The sequence below is a fragment of the Montipora capricornis genome, chromosome 2 (genome assembly GCF_036669925.1).
Source record: "Montipora capricornis isolate CH-2021 chromosome 2, ASM3666992v2, whole genome shotgun sequence".
Classification (NCBI taxonomy): domain Eukaryota; kingdom Metazoa; phylum Cnidaria; class Anthozoa; order Scleractinia; family Acroporidae; genus Montipora; species Montipora capricornis.
This window is the reverse complement of record NC_090884.1, coordinates 43895312-43921758: the sequence shown is the minus strand read 5'-3', so window position 1 is coordinate 43921758 and position 26447 is coordinate 43895312. Positions and strand designations below refer to the sequence as shown.

The 26447-nt window shown below is 40.4% G+C and overlaps 3 protein-coding genes across 7 annotated transcripts in view; 2 read left to right on the top strand and 1 right to left on the bottom strand.

Annotated features, from left to right (window-relative positions):
• The window catches only part of LOC138023064 (high affinity cAMP-specific and IBMX-insensitive 3',5'-cyclic phosphodiesterase 8A-like), a 52172-nt gene extending 43174 nt beyond the window's left edge, over nt 1–8998 (top strand). For 3 of the 4 annotated variants that reach the window (XM_068870109.1, XM_068870115.1, XM_068870104.1), the window contains 6 exons: nt 598–739; nt 2130–2309; nt 2878–2958; nt 3496–3544; nt 4126–4202; nt 5272–8998. In XM_068870109.1, the coding sequence (XP_068726210.1) occupies nt 598–739; nt 2130–2309; nt 2878–2958; nt 3496–3544; nt 4126–4202; nt 5272–5424 (682 nt within the window). In that variant the 3' untranslated portion in view covers nt 5425–8998. The remainder of the gene's footprint in view (nt 1–597; nt 740–2129; nt 2310–2877; nt 2959–3495; nt 3545–4125; nt 4203–5271) is intronic. The other variant, XM_068870097.1, reaches the window with a different exon arrangement.
• A 2890-nt stretch (nt 8999–11888) lies between these two features.
• LOC138023055 (translocon-associated protein subunit beta-like) lies at nt 11889–18142 on the bottom strand. Its single transcript, XM_068870089.1, has 6 exons — nt 18020–18142; nt 16623–16783; nt 15597–15695; nt 14417–14528; nt 13490–13567; nt 11889–12125 (listed from the first exon to the last, which is right to left on the bottom strand). The coding sequence occupies exons 1-6, from the start codon at nt 18026–18028 to the stop codon at nt 12015–12017; spliced, it is 570 nt and encodes a 189-aa protein (XP_068726190.1). The 5' UTR covers nt 18029–18142; the 3' UTR covers nt 11889–12014.
• A 33-nt stretch (nt 18143–18175) lies between these two features.
• On the top strand, nt 18176–25390 carry LOC138023008 (tetratricopeptide repeat protein 24-like). Of its 2 annotated transcripts, XM_068870053.1 has the most exons (4): nt 18192–18266; nt 18376–19035; nt 21339–21554; nt 23292–25390. In XM_068870053.1, exons 2-4 carry the CDS (start codon nt 18408–18410, stop codon nt 24296–24298), a joined length of 1851 nt encoding a protein of 616 aa, XP_068726154.1. In that variant the 5' UTR covers nt 18192–18266; nt 18376–18407; the 3' UTR covers nt 24299–25390. The 2 variants fall into 2 exon arrangements, with proteins under 2 accessions (XP_068726148.1, XP_068726154.1); XM_068870047.1 differs by having other exon boundaries at nt 18176–19035.
• Nucleotides 25391–26447: the final 1057 nt, after the last annotated feature.

Below are 26447 nucleotides of genomic sequence, written 5' to 3'. Positions count from 1 at the left end.
CCTTCGTCTCCGTCAAACTTCAACACCATGCTAAATCTCCCTATTGCTATAAAACACCTTAAAGTTCACCTGAACTCAAATATTTTTCGTCTACACTATTAATCTCCCCACCAACAGCAAACGTGTTTTACCATTCTTACCTGAAAAATTTGCTTTATATCTGCCGTGCAAGACGCGCAAAGTTATCGAACTAACAGCAATTTGGACCCACGACCGTGATGTGAGAGGCATGGGTCTATTCTCTATTTTACGTCACAAACTGCTTTGCAAAATTTCTTTGAAAACAAGAATTCTAAGCAGTTTGTGACGTAACATCAAGAATAGACCCATGCTTCTCACGTCACGGTCGTGGGTGCAAATTACTGCTAGTTCTGCCAAGTTGACGTGGCTTGCGCGGCATAGGAAAAGCGAAATTCCGGGTAACAATGGTGACATGTGTTTGGTTTGGATGAGGAAATTTGTATTTGGGACGAGAATTATTTGAGTTTAGTTGCACTTTAACGAGAGCTTGTTGGCTACGTACCGTCCATAAAGGTGCTGACCAAAGTTCATACGTGCGTCGAACTAAACTGCATGTTTCTTGTTTTCGTTCTTCAGGGATGAATTTCGCACTATTCGTCAGGCGATCATTGATATGGTGATGGCAACTGAGATGACGAGGCATTTTGAACATCTTTCGAAGTTTGTCAATTCCATCAATAAACGTCGCACTTCAAGCATGGATGAGGTGCACTCTGTGGTAAGAATGACGTTTCTTGTTGTTATTTGAGAAAAAGAGAGAGTTTACAATCGCGTTGCCGCACCTTGGCGTCCTTCTTTGTTGTAAATGACCAACCAGAGGTTTATTGGTTGTGGTTAGCATATTTTGAACATTAAGAACAAATTGATTTTAACGTTTGTAAATAGTAAATCACTAGTGGTGGATTGTTCGTTATGTCATCGCCGCCGCGTTGATGGCACAATCAAGGGATATGCTAGTATTTTGTCATTCAATAATTGTACATCTTTGTCCTTGGAGGTTGAGATCGATAGCCCCGATTTTACGTGCGAAACCTACCTCTTACGGCGCATCACATGAATATGCTTCAAAGAAATGTATATTTGTAGTTCGGGTTATAGGCGAAAGATAGAAATGATCGTTGCACTAATCTGGACAATTAAAGCAATTGTCACTTTAAAGACACCTGGGCCCGGTTGTTTGAAAGCCGATTAACTCAATCCAGGATTAGCGTCAACTGTTGTTTCATGTTTTCAATTTTTTGGTGAAAGTTTAGTTTTCTTATTTTTGTTTTACAAGATTGACTTCTTCTGTTGTAAAGTTTGGCCGAATATCAGCGTTGAACAGCATTTTTGGGAGTAGAGAAATATAAACGCCGTGGTTAATTTTTATTAGTATCACCCAACTAGTGCACTAATGCAAATCCTGCATTTTGATTGGCTACGCTACTAGAGGACTATTAGTACTAGTCCTCGAGTAGCGAAAAGCGTGACGCTTTCTTTCGTTTAATTCCCAATTAAATATTTCTTAACTTGCATTTGCTAACTTTATTATTTGCCTTTTACTAGATGGGTGATACTAAAACAATTAGACCCTTCGCCCTCAAGGGCCACGGGTCAATAGCCCTTGCGGGCTACGGGTCTAATTGTTAAATATGGCGTTAGCTTTGATCGGCTTTTGAACAACCGGGCCCTGAAAAACTAAGGCGGCGTCAACGGGATTTGAAGCCAGGCACTCTTTCACGTGGACACGTGAGTCCAACAAATTGACCTGCTCCCAACTGAGTGGCTTCATGCAAGGAAGGGTTTACGTTTTTGCAAACGTTGGCCGTGTAGCGCTAATATTTCAACAGACTTAACTGATTAGAGTGTAATGTGAAGTGCTAGTTTTCTCCCCCATATGAACCATGTGAGCGTTAGCCCTACTAATGGAAATGGGCCAACACAAGGACAGAGAAAAAACTCTGACCTGGGTGGGAATTGAACCCACGACCTTCGGGTTAGATCACCGCTGGTAGAGCCCTTAACAGAAAAAATTGAGAATACAAGCGTTCGTCCCATAATGTATGCTCGTCCGTTGTGCTCGTGTATTGCTTCACTCATTAGCTAACGTTTTCCTTATATTTTCGCAGCATAGTGGACGAGGCACCCCGGATTCCACTGCATCTTCTGCTGTGGCTCTCAATACGCCAGAAAACAGAACGTTGATTAAGAGAATGCTAATCAAGTGTGCTGATATCGCTAATCCGGCACGTCCTCGCTATCTTTGTATTGAGTGGGCCAATAGGATAGCTGCTGAATACTTCTCACAGGTATGGTGTCTTCGTTCAAGAGTCTTTGCTTCTTGCGGTAGAGTTGAGGGGAGAAGGGTTGTGTTACGTTTTGCGCGTGGTGAGTTTTTTTTCGTTCTAAGGGTGATCTGGAGCCCGCTTTGTTCAAATAACAAATGGCGTGTCGTGAAAGAAAAAAATTGAGCAAAGTTATTCCTCTGGTCAATCACAAAAGACGAAGACAGTCAAATGAGGCCAGTGCAAAAAGCACTTTGGTCACACTGTGAATTGCTTCGACTATGAGTTCTGATCGGTTAAGATTTCAAAATTTCGCTCAGTCACGAGGAGTAGGAATGCTCAACCGGAGCAAGTGACGTCCGCAATCCGACTGAAAGCTGTGAAAATCCAGGAAGCTCCTGTCAAGGGCATAAGTGTGGAAGTTAGTAGCATCTTAACGTATTCTCAAGTTATTGTAGCCTGTTTTGAGATTTTCCTAGCAAGGCTAGGAATGCTTGCTTTCATTAAAATCAAAGGATCTGTTTTTAAGGCAAACATTGAGAAATCGGTTTTAACCATTGTTACCCACTCATATTATGTACTGTTATCATAGACTGACGAGGAAAAGAGGCGTGGCTTACCAGTAGTGATGCCTGTATTTGACAAGCAGACTTGTAACGTTCCGAGGTCACAGGTGAGTGGGCTGGCCAGTGGCAACTTGATCTCATATTCAGACACAGTTTGATGCCACTCCGGTTTGATGTAGCTTGAACAGTTACAATTCAAAGACCCAACGTTTCAACCTTCCTGTCTAGTGTCTTCACCAAGGGTGATCCAAAGAAAGTTATCGCAATTTGAATTGACTGAATGGTAACTTTTTAAGATGCATTCAACTTTCTTCAAACCAGAGTAGCGTCAAACTGTGTTTTATTGTCAACATGGTTGTATAATGAACCTTAACTTTGCCGGTGCCTCTCAAAGGAGGCAGTGTGGCCGAGTGGTTAGGGCGCTGGCCTTGAGATCCGGAGATCCCGGGTCAAGACCCGTTCTGACCTCCGGCCAGGTGGGATTCTTAACAGTTGTTGTCCTGTTCTGGCGTTTCGTAGACTGTGTTTCATTGGCCCTGAAAAGCCCCTATGGGGAGTGGCCAATTACGTATGTATAAATGTATGTATAGACTCCTTATGTTATTTGTTTGATCAATATATCTATTACTTCTCTTTTTCCTCAGGTGTGGTTCATAGATTACTTTGTTAGTGATCTTTACGATGCCTGGGATGGTACGTATTTTCTGTTTGCATTTGTCGCGTTTTATATCGTTAATCAAGTACCAATCTGTTTTGTGTTTTAAAAACAAATTTCGAACAAATTTGTTTGTAAACATGATTTCCTTCGGCTTAAACTTATTCTGCAGTAAGAGTGGAGGTTCCCTTTAACTATGGTACTCCGTGCGCGGAGCCCCTCTATTAGCACTAGTAAATGTGAATATGCAGGCTCTTAAGTACATCTTGGTAAAAGGTGTGTAAGAAAATCTTGACCATCGTTTAACGAGAAGTACATTTTTATACTCTGGCTAGTGACTCATCCACTGGATAAAGTTATCTGACCTTTGAACTCCTGGCGCCAGAGAGTCAACGTATCGGCGTTAATAATAACCGTGATACTTACCCAGAAAGCCCCACTCGCCCGAAAGTGGTTTTCAGGGAGGTCCTTCATCAGATCGAATTGGAATTTAGAGATGTGGGCGTTGACAAAAGTATCCGCATTCAAATGCTACCACGCTGCTTTGCAAAGGTGTTTCGTGGAGCTTGCTGATTAGTGTACATCGGATTGATCATGTGTTCTTTTATGTTCTTTGCAGCTTTCGCTTTTGTACCTGAAACCATTAGACACCTCACCGATAACCATGAACATTGGAAAAAGGCAGCGGAAGACTGGGTATGATAAATTCCAAGAAATCGAGATTCTTTCTTTGCACACTTAAGTACTAAACGCTTGTTTTTTGTGGGAGCATCATCATCACTGTATTAAGTCTAAATCTCATCTACCAGTTGGGAAAACTGTACATCAAATCACGCGAAATTAAAGCAAATGAGATCAAATGATTGGGAAAACTGGTGGAGTACACGGATAAAAACCTCTCGAAGCGGAGTAAAACTTAGCTAATCCAGCCCACATATGAAGTTAATCAATTGAGTCCGGGAATCCAACTCAGGCTACCTTGATGGGCGAGTGCTGTCACCACCGCGCCAACCCCTGCGAGACACAGATTTGCATGAGCGGCTAACAGCAAACAGTATATGGCCGGCTTCGGCTTATCATTAGATTTTAAAATTCTTTTATTCTAATAGGCCATTTCCGAGTTAATGTCAGCTTCCTCTTCAAAGCGAGTTTTAAGTGCGAAGTTTTTGTTATGAAAATTAGTTTTCATTCATATGTAATGTAGAACTTGTTACCATCACAAAATCTTCGAACTTAGACTCGCTTTGAAGTGGAGGCAGACATGAACTCGGAAATGGCCTATTTAGTTCGGCGACTGGTCGTTTCACCAGTGAGTCGTTTCGCAGACGTTCTGAGTCGTTTCACAGAGTGGTGTTTGGTTTGGGTAGGGTAAGTTTTAGGGCTTGGTTGGGTAGCTCAGAATGTTACAGCGGAACGTTTCTTGTTTTAGGATCGGCTCGATAGGATAAGGTTAGGTGATACGCCACTTCGGAAAATACCATAATACTCTCCCCTCCCCCTCAAATTTTGCATAAGCATTGATTTTGTTTTCTCATGGGACCATTGTAAGTCCCAAGAGAAACTGGTAACAATGCTTATGCAAAATTTGGGGGGACAAACGGAGAGTATTATGATATTTTCCGAAGTGGCCTAAACGAGATAAAATCAAATATGTTGTATTGCGTTCTGGCAAAGCGAATTTCAGCGTGATGCTTTTGAACGTCAGAGTTCTTAAGCTGGGGTTAATTCCAGCCTGAGTGTAGTGCTTTTGTTAATTAATCCCCAGGATTCATCAAGACGAACACCCTGTAGTGGCACTTCCGGAAATGCAGCTTCCAGTAATCCCAGTACCAGTGTCCCTCCGCGAAACCCTACATCTACTTCTGGGACTTCATCTGAGCCACCGTCATCGTCCAGTACGTCTCTAACCTCATCATAGTTCCTTGTGGCTGCAGTTTGTCTCGCTCACTTTTATCTTCGTCTGGGTCATACTCTTTCTCTGTCTGTCTCTCTTACCATTTCCTTTTTTCCACTTGGTGGTGTATCATATTCTACACTTGTTTTGTAAGATCGAGGCAGCATCCGTTTTCGTCACTGGCAAAGTTGTAGAATTCTCATGCACTGCGGTCAATGTGATGCCCTTGCATTTAAAGAGTTAAATAGATTAATTCCTTTTTGATGCCCTAGTCCTGTGTACTGTAATCTACACAAATCATCTCCTTAACTTCAGGTCTAGCTCTCTTTCTATTTTTAATTTGTTTTTAATGGCATTCTAAATTCCACTTTTCATTCTACGTAATGCCTAGCCCATTTTTCAGCAGTTTCACGAAAAATAGGTATTAATTGTACAGAATTTTACCCGGGTTCTCACACACCGCTGGCAGGTAGAATACGTTAATAGCGAAGTCCATACAACACAGTTGCAAGCGTAGTCGTCCCAGCTAAGGAAAAGACACTCGCAAGGGATCTTCGATGTTGCTTCCTGTAAACAAAGCGAAAATTCTGTCGTAACATGATAATTGTAGCTGCTTTTTGTGCTCTTAGTTTGATAGCTCCCACGATAACGAGTGGGATTTTAGGCAACGGCCTACAAGAAAGGTCCGGAAGCATAGACCACCATTGCGGAGTAATTTTTATTGCGATTCATGCTTGAACCAGTTGTGTGTGAGAAACGCTTAGGTTTTCTCTTTTGACCAGTTTTGATTGAATTGGCATCTTGCATAACTATTTAATTACAATATAGAGGCATAGATAACCTTCCACATATAAGAAAAAAAAGAAAGACAAATTGTACATAGCGTTTTTCTTGACAAGAAATCCCTAGAGAATTATAAAGTATTATATTTATTGCTGTTGACCATAACCACACCATTGTTGCGAAGTTGCATATTTTTGGTAGAGCACGAGGCGATTCAATCCCGTTTCAATTTTTCATCGTCGTGTGTCTGTTATGGAGGTCGCAGGTGACGTACCTACTTAAATTATTGGGTGCTGACGGAAAGGAATGCTGGCGCGTGGAGAATTATTAACAATTCTGGCAATCTGTGAAGTACAATGGCTCGCGTGAGTGCACTGAGGACTTCTGTTGTCGACAGTTATTTGATGACCTTAGCCTTCCTGTTGACTCCTTTTTAAGGTATAACACCACTCGAGATCTATCGTGGTTCGATGAACCCAACTTGCAATCGCTATCCGAGGGGAGTGTTTTTAAAAGAATCTTGAGTCTGTTTTTTTTTTTTTTTTTTGTGAGGTGTGGGGAGTAACGACTGAGTAAATAACATCTTAAGTGAGCGCACTCATCGTATGAACAACCTTTTAGTCAGGATTGCGTTGCAGGTTGTAAAGAGCTGTAAAACTATTTTCGAGGACAGTTGAATGATTTCGGCACTCGTAGCTGTACCATCAGTCCCATTTTCTCTAAGTAAATAATCAAAGGCTTCTATTATTTGTTGATACAGTAACACTTCAGGCAGGGAACAAACACCCATTTCTTACAGAATTAAGATTTGACTTCTATCTGGTGGCTCCAGAATCGTGTGTGAATGATCTTGTGAATGACTTTAGGAAGGAAACAGCATTGCGCTGATGATTTAAACATCGAAACATTCTTGTGACTATCGATTGGTTAAAGAGAAACATCGTTTTTTGTGGAAGCCTATTTGGACTTCTACGTAACACTTCTTCCTTCATGTACGTATTAGCATGGAGAACCCCGCGGGTGTTTATAGAACGTTCTGAACCTTCCCAAAGAAACTGTAATTTCAAGCAGCATTTTACCACGGTTTGTTCAGTACAATCTATTGTAGGATAGTGAACAGTTGCTCCGTGAGGTGGATACCAGGTGGCAACTGGCCAACGAGGTGCGGTTGACCAATCGCATTATTCAAGCGTTTTCGTTTATTTCCTGTCGTCGAACTGGAAAAGGAATTTCAGCCAAGCGACATTTTTTTCGCACTCACTGTCGATTCACGTAAGGTCAAACGTCCGTGTAAGGGTAATTGATTGCCGAGACTGAGATCCAAAGAACCAATCAAAAGGCTGGATCGATTATCATGTTGGCCACAATTAAATCCAAGGTCGTATCCGGTCAGTAGCTCGTCACAGTTTTAGCTGAGAACCACGAAAGCAGGCTCTGGCTGCTCAGTTTTCTTTCGGACTCAATTTTGGTAGATCTTAGTTAGAATAATAGTCGGAAATCGGTGTTTGTTCCTTCCATGGTGCATTAGTTCATTTGTGGCTTAAAATGGCAAGTGTAATTAACGCTGTCGTCTTATGGGAAAAGGAGATTATAGCTCCTCGCTTTAACTCCTCTTGTTGTGGTGGTACTTTGTTCCCTTTAGTGCTAGTTGATCTTAATGGGCCATTTCCGAGTTGCTGTTTGTCTCGGTTTCGAAGTGAGTCTTGGTGCTCAACTATTGTAAGGGAAATTAGTTTGATTTGCATAAGAATACGCAACTTATTCCATTTGAATGGTTGTGCACCAGGACTCGCTTTGAAACTGAGGCATGTAGCAACTCCAAAATGGGCTATTTATGGATTGGTTTTGGTGAAACCCTCTTTTGCTTGTTGACGTCAGGGGCTAATTGAAGCACCCTTTATGCTTGTTCGTGTTCTGGTTGGACTGCAATGAGAAGGCGATGAATTTTTGGAATGGGGATCAGTTTTCACTTAAAAGATCCCCCCTCGGGTCTTCCTCGATTCCATTCTTGTTCCAGTCCTTCCTCGAGAATATGGCCCATTCAGTCTGATGTAAATATGCAAAGCGAGGTTATCAAGCGACTGGGGGCTGAGAAGGGAGGAATAGAGTTAATTAACTGGTTTCTCCTTTTGACTTTCGTACGTAAAAAGCTCATTTTTACATTTTCACTCACGGCTAATGTTTACATTTTCAAAGCTGTCACTTAGACTTGACTAAAAGCTGCTTAGTTAAACGAATTTTCTAATATTTTGGGGATTGAAGCAATGCTTATTTGTTCTTTTACAATCAAATTCCAATTGGAGGGAGAAAGATACAAATGCTGATTGTCAATAATTTCAAGTGAGTTCCCGAAATATTCCTTTTCATTGCACGAATGATGCTATTATTTGTGATTTCTATCACCAAGAGCCTTGTGGAGAAAACTCAAGTCTTTCTGTAATAATTATTCAGAAATACCGTTCAGTCAAGTTGAACAAATTTGACCAAAATCTTTTCTGGGTCAAGTTCTTGTCCTCTGTCTAATGTATAAAAGTATAATTTTCATAATGCAACATTAATAATGATAATGCTAATATAAAAAGTTGATTACCTGGAAAAAAAGTCCCAGGATATTGAAGTTATTATATCATGTACAAATTGTTTGATAAATTTTGTGTAGTTTGTTTAAATTTCTTGGGAGTTGTTCCACATGAAAACTAAATTATGTTGTCTCCTCCTTAGTTGTGTTCTGTACAGTTGTTTTAGTCCTTAAAGTCTATAAACAAACAAACAAACATTCTTATAGAGTAGATATAAATAAAATAAGTTATTGGAATCATGTCATTTGTTTACTGTCACTCTGCATAGTCTTAAACCGCTCGTTTGGATTGTTGGGGGTGGGGGAGGGGCTTTACTTTTTTGATAAAAACAATGGAACTTTTGAAAAGTTCTTCCCAGTGGAATGCGGATTTTTCAAGCTATTTCCTGCCTTTTTTCGTGTGCGCTTGGGATTAGGCTCGATTTCCAGCCGTTTTGGGAGTGCGGTTAACATCCTCCTCCCAACGCACGACTGGATCACTGGTCCACGTCTTTTGTCCGTCACGTAGCACCCGTCGCAATTGTATATTGTATTTTGTACTTGGCAGGATGGTGTTTTTCTGATTGGTGGAAAATAGAATAGCCCACTTTCGATATATTAAAATTTAGTCCTAAACAAGAGGCGTCATCTCGAGGCTCTGGGGAATAAACTCATTCAAATCCATATATTTATTCCCCAAAGGCTCGAGATGATACCTTTTGTTTAGGACTGAATTTTAATATATCGAAAGTGGTCTATTGCTTAGACCAGTGATCCAGCCGTGGTGAGCGCGGAGGAACGCGGGCGCACAAAATGGCTGGTCCATCCAGCCTAGCTTGGGATAGTTTCGAAGGAAAGAGCGCTGCGTCGGGGGATGTCAAAAACACGAGAAGTTATTACTATCCAGTTAGTTCAGTAGAGTAAATTGACCTGTAAAGTTCCTTTTTGGCTTAAGGCTGGTTATGTTTAGGTGGCCTCATACACCACAAGCCTTTTGAGAGACGTCACGCGAAGCCGGCCAGTTCTGCTGTAGAGAACCGGGAACTCCATCCCCTACTCTTCTCGAAGAGTGTGTGGGTTCTTTAACGTCCCACAATGAAGGATATTTGTGAGACGGGGCCTACGACTTATAGTTCTTATCCGAGAAGACTTGAAAGTCTAACCACATGCAGATGAAATTACAAAAGGCCGTACTTTCTCCTCGGTTACTATAAGGTCCTGAGTGGGGTTCGAACCCGCAACCTCCCGCATGACAGCCCAATGCTCAACCAACTGATCCATGCCACCGGTGAGGCATCGTGGGGAAACTGTAAACATCCCGCGAATGGGTTAGCTTTACAGTCTCTCCACTGTGGTCAATTTACGTGTATCAGCTCAAATCGTGGACGCGTTTTGACCTGCTCTGTGAACGAGTTTGCGAAGTTTACTGCGCGTTTTCCATTAAAGGATCGCGTAAATGTTTGCAGTAGTTGTAGCATTTGCCGCTTTTTTTACCTCTCAAGATGAAGCGGTTTTGCTTTTCGCGCGTATTCAGCTCCAGGCTTGATTGTCTGTGCTGTATGTAGCAATTCCAACAAATGGAAATTTACGCAGAGTTATTAACAGACAGCCCAGTAAAAAACCAGTCCGGGTCGTCGCAGTTAGATGTAAAGAGAAAAGGAAATTGCAAGTTTATTCCTTTTCCTCGCTCTGAGCTAAGATTAGCCGAGCATCGCGCATTTTTCTGGAAGACCATAAATCTTGATTCCCGAGTTTGGGGGTGCCTGTAGACCACGCTCTACGAATCTGTAATTACATTACAACGCGCGGGGATACGAATTTTATCATCGAGTGCTAATGGTATCTCTCAGATATCATACATATTCGTACTGATCTCGAAGTAATTTTTTTACTTTTATACTTTCAAATGAAAATTAAATCATTGATATCAAGGGCAGCACGACTTCGCGCTAGAACGGGATGCACGAATTTTATCGAGATGTCCGCCCTGAAAGTACCGGACATGGAATGGGAAACCACCGGACGAAAAAGACGACGATATTATGCATCAAATGCAAACTCGGAAAAATCCGAGCCCCAGATCTCCGTGATCTAGTCGGATGCTCTAACCACTATGCTACTGGAGACTGGTGAGCAACGGTGAAAATGTGGTTATTGACAAGAACTGCATCACGCAGTCATATAGTAAAATTTCAGATAACCACATGACTCATAACTGCATCGCGCAGTCACATTAAGGCATATCGGTTTATCATTGCGCAACCCTGTCGTTGTTCCCTTCGAAGTTAAATCGAAATCCTCCATATGGAAGGTAACACGGAGATGGAAAGATTCGTAAGGCATCCTACTGCATGGAAGGGCATACTTCACAAATGGTTAAGTCTTGTCAGGGCAGCAAGGCGTCAGTCGTATTGCCACAAAGAACAGGTAACAGGAAACTCTGGCAAAAAAAAAAGGGTCGCAGAAAGGGGTTACAACCATCTGGCCCGAGTTGTTCAAAGGATGGACAGCGCTATCAGCTGGATAAATCCCTACCCAGTGGATAAGTCATAGCGAAACCAATTGCGCGATCCAATGGATAGTGATTTATCCGGTGGATAACCGGTGGATAGCATTATCCACCTTTTGAACAACTGGGGTCTGATGAATAACGCAAAGGTGGATAGTACATACGTTCGATATTACAATAATACTATAACACCATCAATGAGACGAAGAAAAAAAAAGATTGTGACCAACACGAGTTGGAGATAAAAGCATACAACCAAGAACCACTGGCGGTCGACCATCCACGTCTTATGCCTCAACGAAGTGAGGAGGAATGGATTAGCAATTCTCGTCTTGAGCCAATGTCCAGTATTCTCGGTGCAAACAGAAAAAATTCAAGCCAAAACATCGCTCATCAAATACCCGAGAAAGAAATGATCTTTGGTGTCTCATCGACTGTTCAAAACCTTATCCGACACATCCTATGTGTTTTAACACCTCGTGTATGGTACATCTTCTAGTAACAAAGGGCCGAGTACGACTTGTCATATCACTGAAACCTATCACAGTTGAGACGCCTTTCTGCTAAGTCTGTCAGGAAAGGATTGTATACGAAGCTTGTCGATGAAAATCAGAGAATGCGTTTGACCAACCATAAAACAACTGTATAAAACCATTTTATTAAAATGAATTCGTTGCCGTCCTTCGCTTCTGGAGCAGCATGCAGCAGTTACATGGTGGTCTTTTCATGTAACTTTGCAGTTTTTCTCGCCAAATGTGTTAGGTTTTAGTTCTTCTTGACCTTGAAATTCTCATACTTTGAGTGGCTTCTGAACCAGACCAAAAACGGTATAAGAATGGTGGGCAAAGACATCAAACTGAAGAGACCCCAATCGACCTAAAAGGAAAAAGAAAACAAGCCCGCGGGGTTTAATGACTGATGTATCCTCGAACTTACTTCTGCATGCAGAAGCAGACGTCCCTGTAGTACAGTCCCTCATTTAAATGTCCTTGCAAAAGAAACGCTATTGAGCTTAATCGGATCATGGAGTTGCTTAGATTCGATTTCCAGCCGTTTTGGGAGTGCAGGTAACATCTTCCTCCCCCCCGGGGGGGGGGGGGGGAACTCCCATATGGAACTGACGGGGATGCTCGTCGGAAATTTTGAATTTAACCCCTAAAGGAGATCTCGGCGTGGCTCAAGCTTTCTGTGACCCCTAAAGGAGACCAATCTGGGCGTGGCTTAAGCGAATTTTGACCCCTAAACAAAACACGTTTAAAAGAAAATTTGGCTTCTGTTTCTCTTCGCGTAATTCTGTTTCTTGGCGGAACCCTAAACGAGACCCTGGTGGCTTAAATTATTGGCGCTTTGCCCGGAACACCCTAAGCGAGACCAAAATCCAAAATTTACACCCCCAAGCGAGACGACGAGCATCCCCGTCTGTTTCATATGGGAGTCCCCCCCAAAAAAAGAGTGTACAATGGAACATGTTGATTAGAACGAGAGAGTTAAATTAACATGATGTTTAGTTCGTCTGCGCTGTCCGCCATATTGTTTTTGAGTGTGCACCTTCATGATCACGTGACTGGTACTTTCAACCTAAAAGCCCGTTCTTTTGTTTAACTCTTTGAAGTTCGCTGGCTTTCATAACCAGTCTCCCTCCACTAACTATGATTAAAGTACAAAAGCCACAAACAGCAATGGCGGCACACAACCTGGCGAACAGGAAGTCACACTTTTCAAGCTGTGTTGTGATTCGCTTGCTATCCATCCTGATTGGCTAATTAGGTAAAACTTCCGGTTACACAGGAGTGACAAATTTGCATACAGATTCACCCCAAAATGCGTGGATAATATCCACAAGTAAAAATGGGGGGTCCCATCACCGTTTGATGTTGCCCTGAAGCTCGGCCAGGGGCCCGTTTCTCGAAATTCCCGAGAACATTTTGGACCCGAAAAGCCATTTACGAAATTGCCATCCGCTTGTTTTGATATGCTGGTCTTAAAACTACTCCGTTTTCATGATACAATGAGAATAGACCTTTTTGTAGATACGATGGCCATTTTGATTATATATTGTTTCACACTAATTTGCCCCTTGAGCATCCCATAATGTCTTCCGAAACAATAGAATCAAAATGGCCGCCGTATCTGCAAAAAGGTCTATTGTGACACCCGAAGAACGCCTGAAAAGTTTCGGAACTTTCAAGAAACGGGCTCCAGGTCTGAATCAAGAAAGACTTTCACATTAAAAGACTCACTAAATGTGGAGAGTGTTTGCGGTCGTATTCTTGCTGAGCCATAATTCCTCCCTCGCCTGGCAATGTAGAAAATACAATCTGAAAGAAAAGATATACTGAGTATGAACAAACTGCATACAATGTATGTATTTAAGTGTAAAGTCCTTTCGGATTATTTTGCAAAAGGATTATCGATTGTAGGCTTTGTTATAAAAAAAATGAATGCCTTTTATTTTCCAAACTAATAATATTATACTTGAATGGTGAAGTCCTACATACAGTATAAAATATTGCATTCTAAAAAGGGAGCCGGTAGAAAAGAGTTGACAGCTTTAATGATGAAAATTGAAATTCATATACATTCTGAGCAGGAAAAAAATCTTGAAACCAACTTGCCCAGTAGGCAGGAAAATTCAAGTTTTCAGCCACTTGCCCCCACTTGAATATGTAGCTTCCTTGATGAGAATCCAATATAGCTTAATCAACTACAGTAGTAAGAAAATTATTAACAATTATGCTCAGATTTTAAATTAATCCATGCTTTTAACACGCTCTTAATTGTTTGGCCCAACTTGCAGTCTTAGATTTGACTTTATTCAACCTTACACTTTGTGTTTCTGACAGACTAGGTACATGTAGCTAGACCAGTGAATTTCAGTTGCCCATTAGGTCAGTTCATTGACATTAAATTATTTTTTATTTGTCTGTGAGCACAACTTATGTATAATAACATTATGCCCAGGGCAACAGCACCTGGACCAATTTTTCCTCCACTGAAGAACTACATGTACTCTAACTATTAGGAACAGAGGGAAAACTGGAAGCATTTTATGGCTTGAAACAATGCTTAGCCCACAAAGTAAGCATTGTGATACCTGGTTATCAAAGATAAACCTTGTAACCATGGAATACAACCACCTCTTTGCACTCTACAGACAATTAAGTTACCTGAGGGTCTGTTGCATCTTCAGACGCTTTATATGAAACTTGTGCAGATGTAAAATTAAACACTCCAGACCTCTTCGGTTCAAGGATTATTGTGTGAGATACATTAGTGCCACTTAACAAACAGTCAAGGAAAAAAACCAAACCAAATACAGATCATTTAACATCTGTTAAAGTGCACCTAAACCCAAATATTTTTTGTTCCTAATATAAATCTTACCATCCAAAGCAAACATTATGTCAGCATTATTACCCAGAATTTCGCTTTTTCTGTGCCGTGCAAACCACATGTACATGTAAACTAAGCAGAACTAGCAGTAATTCGGACCCACGACGTGATGTGACGTGATGTGAGAGCCATGGGTCTATTCTTGATTTTACGTTACAAACTGCTTTGCATTCCTGTTTTCAAAGAAATTTTGCATTGCAAAGCAATTTGTGATGTAAAATGGAGAATGGACCCATGCCTCTCACATCACGGTCGTGGGTCCAAATTACTGCTAGCTTTGATAACTTTGCACTTCTTGCCCGGCAGATAAAAAGCATAATTTTGAGGTAAGAGTCGTCAAACATGTTTGCTTTCCATGGAGAGATCAATATTGTAGACTAAAAAAATTTGGGTTTAGGTGCACTTTAATCATACCTAGCATTCGATGATGACTTGAGCACGCAAAAACGCAAGTGCTTCAAATGAGAGTTGAAGCTACACTTACATGTACGACACAAAGAAAGGGAGGGAGCAATAACTGTGAAGGGAAGGGATGTTGAGGGGGAGTTATCCTTGCAATGTTAACAAATAGATGGTATATTTCAATCGTGGCAAATGATTATAGAGATGTGAGTTACCAATCATGATGACTTAGGCATGCTAGCAAAAAAACAAGGGGGTCCTAATAGTTAGAAGAAGGTTGTGTTATTTTAGAATGCATAGTAGGGAATTAAAGATGTAAGACACTGTTGTCAACAAGACAGGCACAAAACAAGAGTATCACTGGTTAAATTTAAAGAGGAAAAATAATCGTTCTGCAAAGCGGAACACATTTTAGCACAACATATTGAGCTTACACACTGTAGATCTTGGAAGTCCCTTGCTATAGGTTATGGAGTTATCACTTTGGAAAACAAAAATCTGTAAAATAATGTACGTAAGTAAGGTAAGGATGTAGGTGTTTGGTAAGGATACGGAGCAATAGCTTTCCACTTTACTGACAGTAATCCGTGAAGAACATTAAATTGATCAGCAGGAAAAGAATTGTCTGTCAATAACACAGAGGTGGCAGGACTAAAAAAATCAACAAAATAACAACACATTAGTAAAAATGATCATACAAACCCAATTACAATAATTCCATGGAAAGAGTTTCATTAGTTGACATCTAAAATTCCGTTAATTTTTACTCTTATTACAATAAAGTTACCGTCACTTGTACATTCATGTATAATATTGTCACATTTTCTTAGTCTTTCAAGGTTCTCCTCTACTAAACTACAGTATCAACCCACTGACCCCTGGGGGGGAGATGCCAGACAATTTTACTTGTCAACTGGGGACATCCTAGGGCGTTTGAGAGGTCAATGGCTTAAAGCATAGCATTAATAAGGACACTGGCCCACACAAAATAAGAAAAACCTAACACCACAGTGGGAACCAAATTCATGACCTCCAGACCACATAACTATTACTAAGACAAAAGATCAGCTAGGAGCAGGCCATGCATACATTGTATTAAGGATAATACTTGGTTGCAATTAAACTGAAAGGGAAATTGGGTGGTGAATCTTTCAGGGTGAGAACCAAAGTTATGACCAGACTAGACTACACTGTATTAATTGAGACAGAAGGCTACATGGGAGCAAAACATGCATATCAAAAATTTTGTTAATGGTCCAATTACAGTGAAAGGGTAATTCATAAGTTGATGGTGAAGCTCTACATGTAACTGAAGATAGCATTGCAGTTAGTAAAACTAATATCATTAGGCCACTTACTTGATTAGTTCACAGAACTACAGTATACTTGGGTGTCCCAAATTTCACACAGTGTATTTTATTTTATCTACTTTTCTTTTCTTTTTTTCTTGAAATTTATGTTATCATTAGTGTTATTATTTTCCTGTTTATTGTATTTGCACGTATTAAAGTATAATTGATTCATTCACTTGACTGTCTATTGATTCAAGGAGTGGTAACAAGTTCACAGCCATCTTACCCACTTCCAACATTGTATATGCTATAGTGAACAGTTAATTCCTTTCCTTCAACAACAAATTGGTTCAGAATGTTCTTTGATATAAGCAGTCTGGCATTAGAATCTCCTTCTGCACTCAGAGCAAAGCCAATAATCGATCCAAAGACAAAGCAAAGAAAAACCTAGCAAACAGAATATCATCATTATTTCATTTAAAAAATACATTATAAACTAAATAATTTAAATGAAATCAAGATTCTAGCTGCTACTATAAACCCACTAAACAGGTTAAAACATGTTGAACAAAGTAGACAGTGTCATTATTTTCTATCAGCTCCATTCAACAGCCTTTGGAGCAATTGTAGAAAACCCTGCATCTCTGGTTAAACCGTGCAGCTGGCAACGCATCTGCACGGCTGCTCGAGTTGTCATTTATTCTTGATAATTCACTCAAATTCTTAGTAAAGTGGCTGTGCGCCAACTCCATTGTAGTTTATTGATAATTCACGCAAGTTCTCTGGAAGGCAGCTATGTGTCTAGGCGGCTACTCCATTGTAATTTATTCATAATTCAGTGAAGCTACTTGAGCCGTATTGGGTAATAACTTTTGATAAGCACCACAATAACTGAAAACTAACCTCTTTGAAACCAGTGCCTAGGCCTAATAACTGTAGATACAAAGGCAATGGGCCAAGTTCGTTATTTAAATATTAACGCATGGCTACGAGACCCTATGGTCAAATTTCACAGCTCAGTTCTGTTTTCTTTGTCTGTCAAGGCTCAAGGGAGATTTCTAAACAAAATAATATTCAAATTTAACCATAAAACCTTGTAGCCATGTGTGAATATTGATATATTGTGTAGCCATTTGTAAGAGCTACGCAGAATAGCTAGTGTTGCGGGGTATTCTGCGATTTGGCCCAGTCTTTAACTTACTAAATGGTCTATTTCAGCATTTAACATGACGTGATACAAAGTTATCCATTTGTGGGGCAAGAACTGCAACATTCAGCTGATGTTAAACTATGTGTCACCAGCTTTAAATTATACTCTCATACATGTACATAAGCTTCTTCCTATTCATGAGGAGTGGGGTATGCTAACAAAGACAGCAAAGTATAAGCTTTAAAAGGCAATTGCCATGCAAATAAGTGGCCTGGTATTCTGCAGTTTAGCCTATCTATTAAGACTTTAATCGGAATAATGATTTCATTTTTCCATAAAAAATCGAAACCAAATTGAACCAAGCGCCAAACTTTCGTAAACAAAGCCAGCACTTGATGAATCAAAAATACTGACGCCAAGTAGATTCCTCTCTGAAGACTTTTCGTGATTTTACGTCGAAACTAATCTTCTTGAGATGTTTTAAAAAATCATTCAAGGACCGGTTTGAATTATACTCAATTAAGGAAACATACCGCTTTCATTTCTGTTGCAATTCACTCTGTTAATTTAAACCATCACTCAGTCAAAGAAAAAGAGAGAGAAAGGAAGGAGATGACGTGTTCCAAAGCGAGGCGCATTGTTGCGCATGCTGTTCTGGAGGGATCTATGAGCCCGCAATTTCTCGATCTGTCACCTCACAACAACCTTTTATTCAACAAAACAAAAACGAACGATAGCAGATCGATAACAAGAATTCACTTTACACACATATTATCTCATGTGAGTCAGATATGCTTTCAGGAGGAATTGTATCTCTAGAAACAACGGCAAGACCGTAACTTAGGAACCTCTCATTTTGAAGTCTATGTCATATGTTCTTACTGTGCAGGAAGAGATTGAAAGTACCTCAAGGTTGTTAATATGAACAACGAAGTTATTTCAGATGACATTGACGGAGCTACCAGGCAAGGCCACGAGGAACTTGCAAAGGGGAACATTGACGAAGCCTTCATCTCTTTCGAAAGGGCAGTTGAACTTGCCGAGGACATGAAAGAAGGTTTCACCGAGAGAGCGTGTTACTTTAATTTGGGTGCATGCTATGTAGCCAAAGGTGATGCTAAGCGAGGGGTAGAGTTTTTACTTAAAGCTTTACCCCCGGAAAAAGAAGCCGATGGAATTACGAACTATGCTGATCTGCAATACAATTTGGCCACGGCTTACGATGCCTTAGGTGAGACAGACAAAGCCGTTGACTGCTATAAAATTGCTGCCGAGGAGTATAAAACACAAGGAAATAAAGAAATGCGAAGCGAAACGCTTCTCAAACTAGCCAATGGCTGTACGACTGTTGGCAAAGTCAACGAAGCAATAGAAATATACCAACAGGCAGCTGGAATTTTTGAAGAAATAGCAGACAAAACAACACAGTTGCTTGTCTTGAACAATGCCGCAAGTTTGTTGGCGGAGCTTCATGACATCGAGAATTGCAGCAAGGTCCTAACTCAAGTGATTGAGCTTTGTGACGAAGTCGACGATGTCATGTTAAAGGGTATGTGCTTTTGATGAATTCTGCAATATGCCTGAACAGATTAATATGTTATGATACAAAATTAATGATAAGAGTAATGATAATGATGATGATAAGGATAATAATAATAATATAGTAAATAAATAATATATTATATTAATTACTATCAGTATGGGTAATCCAATGGTGACGCGTGAAATTAGGGAATAATTTCACGTGCATTTTGTCCAAATTCAAATAATTTCCAGAGCCTTTAGGCGAGGGAAATTACTTGATTTTGGACAAAACGCAAGTGAAATTATTCCCTAATTTCACGCGTATACCATTAATTTTGATTAGCTATTAATAACATGGTGACAAATTACTTCTTAATTTTCAAACCTGGACGCCATTTTAGCACTATATGAAAAGTTGCCATGGTAACAATGTAATTTCACATGTGAAATTATAAATTAACGCTGAAATTTCACGCCAAAATTAAGGAGTAATTTGTTACCCATGTTATTGTAATAATAATGAACAAGCAGCGGAAGCACAATCGGCCAGATATTACTGTGGTGCATAAAGAAACACAGGAGTGGACACTTATCAAGACATGTAGCTGTGGCAGCAGATTAGAGAGGAGGGGAAGGTGGAAAGGTATCAGGACCTGGCATTTAAAATTAAGGTCTCAGGAAAGGAAAATGAGGTGTACGCAGAAAAAAAAAATTGTCATGCCGCTATTTTTTGTGTAGGGTCAAACTATATACACTGTATCATGTTAACTGATTAGAGTGTAAAGTGAAGTGCTAGTTTTGTACCCCATATGAACCGTGTGAGCGTTAGCCCTACTAATGGAAATGGGCCCACACAAGGACAGAGAAAAACTCTGATCAAGGTGGGAATTGAACCCACGACCTTCGGGTTAGATCACCGCTGCTCTACCGACTGAGCTACAAGGTCAGACGGGAGCAGGCCGTGGGAACTGAAGATGTTAAAGTCACGGCAATGAACATGTACAAGTACAAGGAAAGGTTACATTTATACAAACGTTGGCCGTGTAGCACTTATATTTTAAACAGAGTTAACTGAATAGACTGTAATGTGAAGTGCTAGATTTCAATCCCATATGAACCATGTGAGCGTTAGCCCTACTGATGGAAATGGGCCCACAGAAGGACAGAGAAAAACTCTGACCAAGGTGGGAATTGAAGCCACGACCTCCGGGTTAGATCTCCGCTGCTCTACCGACTGAGCTACAAGGTCAGACGGGAGCAGGCCGTGGGAACTGAAGATGTTAAAGTCATGGCAATAAACATGTGCAAGTACAAGGAAGGGTTACGTCTGGCTGGTTTAGGCCGGTTTGGGCATCAAAGGGTAAAAGCTAATAGATTGAATTATTATTTTGCATAAAGTTTCAGTTTTTTGGTGTTTGATATTGCCTTTTAGTTTTGAGGCCTCAAACTCAGGATGACATAGTCTACTGCAGAAGCTCCTGCCCCTTCACTTTATTGCAAAAACAAATGCACTTTGTTGCAATTCTTAGTCATAGATGAATGCACTCCAATACCGTGTGAGGAATTTTTGATATGTCACTAATTGAAGGAAAAATCTCGCACCAAAGGCGAAACTCTCATCTCATACTGTACTTAATTGGAGCAGAAAAAGTGCAATAAAATCAGTCTCCAAACAGTGTATTTGGTATTTGGCATGGTACAATCCTCTATTAGAACTGAAAATTTGGAACTGATATCTTAAAACCCATCAGGACAGAAGGTCTGAGAAGTTGTAATTTTGGTATCAAAATAAAGCCCTAGAAAATGGAGCTTTAAAGATTTCGCATGTAGTTCACGGTCTGCTGAATAATTCCGCCCCCTACTTGAAACTCAATTATGCTGAGCCAATTAGCGTTCAGGCACGTGCTATTAGGTAGCAGATCGTATGTGAAGGCTGTCACATAATTATGTGTGATTGACATGATACGTCAACCATTTTTCGTGCACAGATTAAGGCGGGAAAAGAAAAGGGATTTTTGACTCTAGACCGTCTCACAAGAAAAAGGTTAAAATCAACAATGTGTGGTATTCTAGTCACAAAGTTAATATTGGCAAATACTTCAGATTTCCAACTGTTACAATCAAACTGAATAATAGGTGGACTGACTAAAGCCTTCCTTCCTTCCTTCATACCTCTTCTTATTCCACTAGTGGGTCTGTATGCTATTCCTTTGAATTTTTTACTTTCCACTCCAAAGGGAACGAAAGCTCTGTAGCATGTAGTGGTACTGGGACTGATATCCACATAGTTTGACCTTTATTGACTTGTAACTTTTGTCCTTGCATTAGGAAAAGTCTATAATGATATTGGTTTGCTATACAGTGGATTAAAATCTTATCAGAATGCCGCAGAATGTTTTGAACTGGCACTTCCCTTTATGCAAACAAAGGGTGCTGACAAGGCATTGGAGGCTGTACTGCAACAAAACTTGGGAGCTGTTTATAATCAGCTTAAGGAGTACAACAAATCAATGGAGTGCCATAGGAAAGCTGTTTCCCTTCATGGTAAGGAGTGGTTGATGCAATATAATTTTGTTTGTAGCCTTTTAGGCAGCTGTGTGTAATGGCCAGGTGTGTGGTTGTGTGTGGGGACAGGTCCCAGTCTTCATGTAGTTTGAAAGTCTGACTGGATTTATCTTTGGCAGTTCCAAAGTCGATTTGACTCGTGCTTAAGGGTGTGAAATTCAATCCATTCAATTAATGTTGAAAGAAACACTATCTGAGGATTAACTAGTAGTAGTTTTTGTAATAGTATTATAATTGGCTCCAAATTTTAAAATTCCTTCCTACAACTCCACCCATCCCCTGTTTTGACACCCCATAACAAGGATCATCCGAGTTGGCTTGATGTGTCTTGGCATGTTTACATTGTAAGTTGTGCCATGGATCAGGTGTAATTACACTGTACACCAGTTGTTCACATTAACAAGAAAATTGTATTAGCTGAAAACAAAAATTGTTGCCTTTATTTGTGTAAAATAAGGGGAAAAAGGAGAAGCTGACGAGGAGCTAAATACTATCCAAAGGAAAAACAGTTATGCAGCAAATTTAAGCAAGTTGGTTACCTGACATCTGCTGGGCAATTTACCACATCCCTTTGTCAGTGTCCCTTGCTTTGACCATGTAACTAGCCCTGTACCTCTTACTAACCTCGTTTTCTTGGTCCTTACTATAAGTTTCGGATCCTCGTTTTTCCCCATTGATTTATGGGCCAATCGCGAAGTGTGTGGGGGATAAATCGTTGGGGAAAAACAAGTATCCGTAACTTACAGTATGGACCAAGAAAACAAGGTTAGTAAGATATTTATTATATCTCGGTAATGAGGCGTGTGCAGGAAAGGAAACTAGTTGAAGACAAGCGCAAGGTTTAACTGCCACATTGACAAGGATTGCTGCATCAAAATCAACAAGTAAATCTTCTTGGCTTTTTGAAATGGTTGCTTGCAAGATTCAAACGGTTTTACAAGTTTATGTAACATAAACAACATAAAAAAAACTTGCCAGAGAATGTGCTATCAAAATTTCAAATTTAGCAGGCCGCACTGTGGAATGCAGCCTGCTAATGTAGCAAATCGCAGCATGCATACATGTACATGTACTATCTGAGAGATATGATAATTAACAACTATTCACCAAAGTGGAGGTGGCTAGTGGTGGATATTTACCGAGCCGCAAAATGGCGAGGTAAATATCCACCACTAGCCACTGACAAGTAATAATAGCACAAAAAGATGATTTTAACTCATTATTCTTCCAACAATTACAATATTTTTGGGCGCAAATCCCACACGAGTTGTGCGGAGGTGAATAGTTAACAACTATTCACCGAAGTGGAGGTGGCTAGCGGTGGATATTTACCGAGCCGCGAAGCGGCGAAGCTAAATATCCAACGCCAGCCAACGACACTGAGGTGAATAGTTGTTTTAGTATATACTAAAACAGTGAGATAATATGCAGCACAAAAAATTAATTTGGATGTTTTCTTCACTTGTCACGGATGCAAATCGGGACGCCATTTTTTTCCGAGTTGCTCGGAGGTAAATAGCGCAGGATATTCGGAGTTTGACAAGCCAATCAGCGCCCGCGTTCAACGCTATCCACTGTTTTAGTGTATACTAACAAAGGATATCCGGAGTTGGAGCAGCCAATCAGAGCACGCTTTGAATGCTATCCATTGTTTTAGTATAAACTAAATATGATTACCTGTATGATTGATGCGAAAGACTATTGTTTTCATGTTAGGTGAGCTGTCAAATAGGTCAGCCCAAGGACAGGCTTTTTGTAACATGGGATTTGCAGAGAGTCAGCTTGGAGAATACAATAAGGCTGGAGAGAGTTTCCTGCATGCGATCCAAGCAGCTAAAGACTCTGGACATGAAAAAGGCCTGTGGCAGGCTTACGAAGGTTTGGCTGCAGTGAGCTTTCTTAGACAAGACTATGGCAAAGCTGTGGAATATTACAAATCAGCCTTGTCCATTCTGTCAGCTACTGATGAAAAAGATCATGAACACAATAACAGAATCATTGGAAAATTAGCTGATGCATTAGAATGCCAGTTAGTTTTTTCAAAGAAATTAAATGGTAAGCTACCGCCCTTGAGAAATCACAGTGTTAAGGGTGAGTATGGAGAAGAGAAGAGAGATGACAAACACAAGCGAGTTGGAAAGACCCGCTCTCGGAAGGAGCATCACAAGTTGATTGCACGAGGTATTGAAGGGAACCAGGAAACCTCTGAATCAGAACAATCTGTTGATGGATCGTCTTCTGATTCTGGTGAAGACAGTGAAGAAGAGAGTCTCAAGGAGGAAACTGCCGTACAGAAAAACCATACTGGAAAAGTGGTGACCACTGAGGCTGAAATTCATCATGAAAGAAAACCTTCACAAGGACTGCGAAATTCACAGTCCCCCGATTCCAGCCAAGAAGAGCAAGTTGTGAAGGAAAGTGTTCGGCAAGGTAAGAGAGCACAACATTCAAGAAGAACCAAGAGTGCTCCAATCAAAGGAACACTGAACTCAACTGAAGGAAGTACAGGTAGACACTATGAGCAGGCAGTTGATGAAGTTGACAATTCACGAGCTTCTGCTGCTTCTCCTGCTAAAAGTGATCACTCTGATGAGATGCCGCGTGCACACAGAGAGGCTTACTTGGCTTCATTGCAGGTTTCTAGAGGCCCCAGTCCAACCCCTAATGGCACAGACTTGAAAAATGAGGCCACTGTGCAGTCTAGGACTTGTGTTGTTCAATAGACAATGGAATCATGAAACCAAATGTGATGTGTGAAAAAATAATTTATATTCTTGTACATGTGTACGGTGGGTGCTTTGAAGGATATTTTAAGGGATATTTTAAACAGTCGTTACTTTGATGAAATAAGTCTCATTTAAAGGGACACGGTCACGGTCTGCGCATACTCGTGCAGGTGATCGAAACTTGAAAAAGTCAGCCTGACTTTTTCAAGTTACTAGCAATCACAAATTCAAAATGGCGTCTAGCGGAGGATCCGGACATGTCGGTAAACGCATTAACTCAGGGCGGAAACTAAAGGTCGAAGACAGAGGGGAATTTGCTTCAGATAAAGATAGCATTTGCTTTAGATAAACTTGATTTAATGCAAAATATATGCAGAATTCTTCAACTTACCGATATTTCCATAATGGCGGTCGAGCGTGACAAGTCTCGGAGAGAGTGAATGCTACTGCGCATGTTAACCCGTGACAGTGTCCCTTTAAGAGCATGTTTGGCCATATCGGCCCAAACACAGAAGAATTTTAGATCTCTGTTAAGCCTAGTTTTCACTAGCGATGCAATTACAAGCGCAAGCGTAAGAGCACTTATTTCACAGTGAAAATGAGGTTCACGCAAGCATAAACACAAGTACAAGGATCCAAATTCCTTTTCCTTGTGCTGGCGCTTTTACTTGCGTTTGCTTGCGTCGTGTGAAAGCGAAACACAGCATAAGCTCCAGGAATTTTGCTACGCCAGGCCAATTAAAGCACTCGTTCCAGATTCTCCACGTCTAAGCATTTGAACAAAAGGGTGAATGCCATGGTTGATTGTGATGCTTATGTCGACGTTCATTTTTACAAGCATAAGCTACTTATGCTTGTGTGTGCGTCGCTAGTGAAAACCAGGCTTTCAAAGTACTTTGCATGTTGATGTACATTGCACGTGTAAGTCAGTGCAAAATTTAGGCCTTTTTTTCGTGACCGAAAAGGGTGTTGACTTCGAGAGTTCATCAGTAACTTTATTCAGCGTGTGATAACTGGAAAACCAGTGACTGGCACTGACGTATGATATTAAAGTCAATAGCTAATTTAAATAAAAAACTGTGTTCTGCATATTTTGGAACTCATGTTTGCCATTTGCCGTTTATTAAGATTATGCTTAAGTTCTTGATCAGCTGGAGTTCAGTACACACTAAGGATTGAATTGAAATTGCCTGGCCATTGCTGGTCCTATGCCTAGTTCACCATTGTTTTTTAACCTATTTGTGCTTGTTGGTGCCCTTTTTTGCAAGAGTCAAGGTTGACCACAGAAGGGTTAATTGTCGCATTTTGGGTAAGGTACGTGCCGTTGCTGTTATTTTAACGGAATACAATTATAAACCACAGCAATTGATGGGTTTAAGATTTCATGTATATACCCACCACGAGTCCCCAACTACGTAAGACACACTAAATTATTTGATTTCCCAATATTCAGTCATGCATATATACATTTACGTTCATCTATATCTATTTACCTCCATTTATAAAAATTTATCATCGTCCGTATTAATATACATTCGGCACTCCTGGTCATTTATCATCATTTACCTTCAATCATATTCATTAACCCTCATACACCTTCAATCACATTCATTAACCCTCATATACTTTCATGTACCTTCTTCAATCATCTTCATTTACCCTCATATGCCTTCAATGACGTTCATTTACTGTCTTTTACCTTCAATCACGTTCATTTGCCGTCAGCCACATTCATTTACTTTCATCTACCTTCAATCATGTTCATTTACCTCAAAATACCTTCATTCACTTCCAACTACCTTAATATACCTTCATCTACATTCATTCACGTTCATTTGCATGAATTTACCTTCATTCACATTCATCAGTTTACCTTAATATACCTTTATTGATGTTCATTTTACCTTCATTTTCCTTGATTCACCTTTATTCACCTCCATCTACCTTCCTCTACCTCCATTCATGATCATGAACCCGCGTTCACATTCTTAGGTAAAGGTAAAGGTACACCTTATTTAACGTCGGAAGTTCCTTTACTCTCTAGAGAGTACTCTCCCAGGAAGACGACGATGCGCTCATTTTACCCCCCTCTTTCCATCAGTGCTCCGTTTTAAGGGTATTTAAAGATACTTAGGCTACACTGAAA

Coding starts and splice junctions, on each gene's coding strand:
- LOC138023055 (XM_068870089.1), bottom strand. Junction 15,696..16,622: donor ATATACAATGTTGGAAGTGG/GTAAGATGGCTG, acceptor TGATTTTTTTAG/TCCTGCCACCTCTGTGTTAT. Junction 13,568..14,416: donor AAGATGCAACAGACCCTCAG/GTAACTTAATTG, acceptor CTTTTCTTTCAG/ATTGTATTTTCTACATTGCC.
- LOC138023008 (XM_068870047.1), top strand. CDS start 18,408: ATGAACAACGAAGTTATTTCAGATGACATTGACGGAGCTACCAGGCAA. Junction 19,036..21,338: donor CGACGATGTCATGTTAAAGG/GTATGTGCTTTT, acceptor TCCTTGCATTAG/GAAAAGTCTATAATGATATT. Junction 21,555..23,291: donor GAAAGCTGTTTCCCTTCATG/GTAAGGAGTGGT, acceptor TTTTCATGTTAG/GTGAGCTGTCAAATAGGTCA.